Source organism: Cupressus sempervirens, chromosome 9, assembly GCF_028749045.1.
Source record: "Cupressus sempervirens isolate cs-2001-9-10 chromosome 9, ASM2874904v1, whole genome shotgun sequence".
In the NCBI taxonomy this organism is placed as follows: Eukaryota; Viridiplantae; Streptophyta; class Pinopsida; order Cupressales; family Cupressaceae; genus Cupressus; species Cupressus sempervirens.
In genome coordinates, this window is record NC_143126.1 from 502,948,750 (window position 1) to 502,954,940 (window position 6,191).

At 33.5% G+C, this 6,191-nt stretch overlaps 1 protein-coding gene across 1 annotated transcript; it reads left to right on the forward strand.

Moving 5' to 3' along the window:
• The first annotated feature begins 456 nt into the window (after nucleotides 1-456).
• On the forward strand, nucleotides 457-1,002 carry LOC149539536 (6-phosphogluconate dehydrogenase, decarboxylating 1-like). The gene has a single exon (XM_089802587.1). The coding sequence runs from the start codon at nucleotides 457-459 to the stop codon at nucleotides 1,000-1,002; it is 546 nt and encodes a 181-aa protein (XP_089658713.1).
• Nucleotides 1,003-6,191: the final 5,189 nt, after the last annotated feature.

Sequence of the window (6,191 nt, forward strand, 5' to 3'; positions counted from 1 at the left end):
GCTTGAGAGAGCTGATCTGACTGTAGTGTTTATATCCCTTGCCTAGTTTCCTAGTTTAAATTGCAATATGGATTACTATGAGATATTCATATGTTGCCTTTATTGTGAAAACCTTGCTCTTGGACAGTTTAGCCTTTTCAAAATGACACCAAAATAGTCTAGTTCAATAGTTGATGCTGAAATAGTTAAACTTAGAGCTCTATACAATGACATTGCCGCAAAAATCCAAGGAAGTTTGTTTCAAATGTCCTTCGTAAGCTAAAAGTTCTAAGCCTCCTTTGGATGTTAACCTTACTCTTGATTTTGATTATTTGAATAGAAGAAAAAGAGATGGCTGAATTGTCAAGAATAGGATTGGCTGGATTGGCTATGATGGGGCAGAATCTAGCTCTCAACATTGCAGAAAAAGGCTTCCCCATCTTAGTCTACAATTAGAGCCCAGAAAAGGTAGATGAGATGGTAGATAGAGTCAAGCTGGAAGGCAATCTGCTAGTAAAAGGCTTCCATGATGCCAAGAAATTTGTGCTCTCAATCCAGAAGCCCAGAGTCATAATCCTTCTAATCAAAGTAGAGCCCCCCATGGACAAATCAATTGAGACTCTGGTTTCCCACATGGAAGAAGGGGACTGTATTGTGGACAGTGGGAATGAATGGTATAAAAACACAAAGAGAAGGCATGAGGAGGCAAATAAGAGGGGGCTTCTATATTTGGGAACGAGGGTTTTAGGGGGTGAAGAGGGTGCCAGGAATAGCCCTTCTCTTATGCCTAGAGGGTCATATGAGGCTTACAAGTATATTGAGGATAAAATTGTTAAGATCGCTGCGCAGGTGGATAGTGGCCCTTTTGTTACCTATATTGGAAAGGGTGGATCTAGAAATTTCATCAAGATGGTGCACAATGGGATTGAGTATGGTGACATGAAGCTTATTGCAGAGGCTTATGATGTGCTGAAGTCTATAGGTAAGGAAATTCAAGATTCAATTATTTCTCACTTTCTATGAGTGCTTTTTTTTGGTGGGTGATATAATCTGCTAAAGTTTGTAGGTAAAAAAAATTAAGAGTCAATTTGGTTTCAATTTTGCAATCCTCTCATTTGTGGTCATTATTTCTGACAATTTGGAGTTGTAACTTTCCAACCCATCATCCTAGGTAGAAGATGATTAGGATCATCCTTCATATTTAGATGAATTTATAAGATATAAATCCCAATTATCAAGGAAATCCTGTCTAAAATTTTGTCAAATTGAACTGATGCACGCAATTCCTCACAAACAATAAAAAATAGCTACAAAAGAACCCAAGAATCTGAGTAGATCTAGATCAAACTTTGATATAGTTAAATTCAATATTCTTCCTTAGCATTCGCCCCTTTCTTCCCTTATTATAAGATCCAAAAAGGCATTGTTTGTGTGGTTGCAATTTTTTTGCATACAAGACAAGTGGAACCTACTTTATGATAGCAACTATACAATCTCCATGAAATAAAAATTGTATTGCGATCTTATCAAAATAAAAATGTTATTCCAATCTCAATTATCTGGAAGTACTTTTTACAACTTGAACCCAATTTCTAACTAAATCCATCTTTAGAAACACCATATTATGATCTTGAAAACTCTGCATTGGATAACTCCTGCCAACCTTAATTGTGATTGAAAGGAGATCGATGCTTCTATATTGAATCCTCAAAATCTTGAAGTATTGGACTGCTTGGTTTAAGATAATATTATTTTTTGTTTAAGATGTGCCAACTTGACTGCTTACTATTTCTTGAATCCATGGCAAGATAGCCAAAATTAGACTCTTTTATATTCTATTATTTTTTCACTTTCTTTATTTTGAATTTTTTTGGACATTTGGGTGGTCCAACTCGAAGGTGGATTAGCTACCTTGCTGCATGATTGTATCATGCTTTTGTCCTCTTTCTATTCATACATACCAACAGTTTTAAGATGTAGAAGATATTTTGGCAAATCCAAAGGAAATAAGTATCACTGATTGATTTTCGTGGAATCTTGTATTGACATGCATTCTTCATTATAATTTGTTACATTGGCCTTTTTCAAATAAATCCTTTTCCACATACACTATAGTAGATCACCAACTATGTTTTGCCTTTGTTAGCATCCTCCTATGAGCCTTCTCTTCATAGGTTTCAGTATTTGGTCACTTCTAAATATCCTTTTTCATGGTTTCAAAGAAATTCTTCATCCCTTAAAAAATAGTTCTGCTATGTGAACTCTTTACAAGAGTGGGCATACACCATTTTCAAAGGGACATACTTAGTGAATCAATTAACTGAATTGTTAAAGAAAATTATGCATACAAGCATTTCCATAGTCTTCATTTGTATATGAGGAAATGGTGTAACAACTTTCCTAGCATTCAATGAATCAGTTTTCATTGCTCTTAAGGTTGAGAATAACATCCACAACTACATTGTGGTTATGCTCATGGCTTCTTCCATAAATTATACCAAGCATGACTCAAAATTTCATTTCTCCTTATAAGATGCATCTTTGTGGTATTCACAAGCGACAAGGTGACCAATCTTGGTAAATTGATCCACAACAATGACCAAAATATACCATCAAAACCTCTATGTATGACTCAATATAAAATCCATGCTAATACATTGCTTATGTTTTTAAATTTTCCAAGATACTAAGCATCAATATTTTGTCTAGTTTTAGTTGCCTAAGCTTGGAAAGTTTTCAAATGTAACATCTGTTCACTTAGATCACAATATCTCAAGTCTTAGAAGACAAATATTTACACTCTTCTAGTTGTTGCAGGATTTTATTTCTCCCATATTATTCTGATAGCTAACTAGGATAGCACAATTTCTTTTCTTTGGAATAGAATTGATCATGCATCATGAAGTCCAAATGGGAACTCATAATGCCTATATTTGATTCTTTGCAAGGATTATTAGTGGCTCGAAGGGCTGTATTTTAGTGTAATACATCCTTGAGATGCTTCAAACCTGCCACCTTATTAGTAATAGATGTACATGAAATCCTTTGAGAACCAGACCACTAGTAACCACATTTATCTTCCCTACCTTGTACTTGATTATAAATGTGAAAGTCCACAAATAACTAGACCATTTAATATGGGGATCATGTAGTTGTTCTTGAGTTTTCAATCATTGTAAAGCTTGATTATCCATATTTAATTTGAATATAAATGTATATTAATGCTTGAAAACTGGATTTTTTGCCCTCGCCTGCAAATTGATTGATATAGCTTATGTTCATTGGGTTCTTTGTTAGGAGGACATCACTTGGAAATGTTAAATATTTGGATCTATATTGTGTGGTCCTCTCATGGGATTTAAGTTGAAATGTGTTTTTAAGAACTTATTATGATTGAAGAAACACTAATTATGAGGTTTGGTTACAGCAGTGAGCAATCTTCTTGAACAACATTATGTTTTTATGATTGGGATGAGTTTATTATGTTAATCTAATGCTAAAAAATCTTTCATTTAGTTGAAACTTCATTGGAGAGTCATATAATGAGCAAGCCCTAGTTAGATGAGGGTTTGTAAGAGCAATTTGGGGCTTTTATAGTTACAGGGTATATGAGACCGAATTGATTGTAATTTCTTTTGATTGGGGTTAAACAAAAACACTATTGAAAGCTTGAGGGCCAGAAGCCACATATGTCACACACTTGTTTTGTAAAAGTGGGGTCAAATAGGCCAAAAACTAGTGACAGTCATCTATTGGGGATATTTGATCCAAAACATCAATATCTAATTTTGATATTGAAGAACTTGTTTGATCTTGAATATTCAATTGAATTTATCTTGACTCTAAATATAGATGTATAAACTATCAGTGTTGGAGCTCTATTTCTTATGATAGATTTTGAGTTTTTGATCACTTCATTTATAAATCTTTCAGGCTTTGAAGAAATTTTAGGATGAAGATGCCATATTAACATTAGATCCAAAAATAAATAGAAACCCTGCTACAAACTTGGTGATAGAGAAAGTGCTATTAAGGAGTGGTTAAAAGGCTTGGCAGTGATTTGGTTTTGATCAATTAGGTACACTTCATGTGTCCAGACTTTGTCTACTCAGAATTTAGCTCTTGTTTATGGCTTATTATTATTACAAGGTTTATAAGTTTATATAGTTCATTTCTTTTTTAAAAATTGCTATTACATTTTTGGTTTTGTTTGTGTTGTACATAATCCAAATTAAACGCATTTATTTCCTATTACAGGGCCGCATCAACCTTATGCTCAAAAAAATAAGAGGAAGCCTCATGTTATAAGATTAGAACCACAAGAGCCATAGGAGAATGTTGAAGATAGTCATGATGTGCCTATTAGCATCATGACTATCTTTGGCATTCTCCTATGGCTCGCAAGGGAGATCAACTAGCGAAGATGCTCTATAAGCTTTTAATATGCCTCATAGATGAGATTGCATTACATGAGATTCATTACTAAACTCAAGAATGGGCTCATCTTCAATCTAAAGATTGAAGATGAGCCCATTCCCGAGTGTAGTAATGAATCTTAAAGCTCCTTTAGCCTGAGCATATTATGTCCTTCAGATGATCTTTTTGAAGCTACATCAACATTGTATCCTTCAAGTGTTTGATTCTTCATCTTTCTTCTTTATTATTCTATGAAACAATTCTTATGGTTTAAGTTTTTCAGCATCAATTTGTAATTTTAGTCAAAAATCTCTATATATCTTTTCTTGTCTGATAGGGTTGCTTAGTTTTTATGTAAATGTCTTTGCTTTTGTAGCTTGGACTTGAACTTACCACCAATGCTCTTTATACTGTAGTGGGGGTGGCCATATTGGCCTTGTTTGTTTAGCTTCTAGGCTCTTCTATTCAAAAGGGGATCTTTGCTGGAGGTTTTCGAATAGTATTGTTGACTCTAGTTGGTCGCAAGGTAATTAATATTACTTTATTATGCTAGTTTCTTCAAGTGTTTGATGTTGTAATGTGTGCTTTGAGTTTTAGACCTTAGTTTATACCTGCCAACAGTAAGACTACTTTGCTTCATTAGAATCATGAATAAGGAATGTAGAGGTAAGCTTTTCTGGGGTTTTTCTAAGAAAATGTTGATATTCAAGTAGTGGGGCTACTTGGCATTTTATGCAAATTTGTTTGGTGTAATTTAAGATTTGAAGAAAACTATTTAAATTTTTCCCGTCCTTCCTATTTTATGCAAATTAAATATGAGATTCATTATTACTTGACTCCTCTACAGTTTTCAATAACTGCTAGGATACTAAGAGCATATCTTCTTGGAATGTTGGTATCATGATGTGAAATTTCTATTATAGGTAATGTTCTTTACATGTTTTCATCAAATAAAATATCACAATAAATAGTAAATGGTCTCCGTCCAAGTTGACGTCTGGTAAAAATCACAGCATTGAGATTGTTATTTTGCATTTGAGAAAACTCAACATTGGTCCACTTATATGTGTCATGAATGATATTTGCAAGAAGGTCTCTTCTTTATTCCAAAGTCCCCCAAGTGGTTATTGAATATCCTTTTTTCCTAATAATTTCCTCATGGTCAGTGATTTATGTGAATTGTTAGTACTTCTAGAATTAGATTTTTTATATAGCTTATGCTTGGTGTAAGAAACCAGATTTTGGATATGTTACATGCTTATTAGTTGGCAACACCATACTAGATTTATGTAGGTAGTTAATAGAGTGAGTGAAGCTATGAGAAAATCAATCCATGATTCCAAAGCACAATTCTACTTAGTGGTTTTAGTTTAGAGAATCCATTTTACAATATGGATACATATTAGATAACATACCCACACGAGCCCAACAAACCTTAATTTTTAGACTATGCAGGATATTGTGTGAAAATTTGACATAAACCTTCCTAAACTTATTTAACAAAATCAGAACCAAATGAGGATGACAAATGAAATGTTTTTTCTATTTTGGGGACCCATTTTTTGGGTTATCTTCTGATGCAACTGTACAATTTTTTTTACATAGTGAATTTTTCAATGTAAACTTATAAATATGTATGGAGCAATTATTTGTCTTTATTTCTTTAGAAGTAATGCAAATAGGGTGAGATTACATTTGGGTTTACTTTTGGTGATGTCATTAACTAAAGCTCAAGAGACTCATTTTGTATCGTTGAGTTCATCATGTAGGAATGACAATGATGTTGAATGAAAATT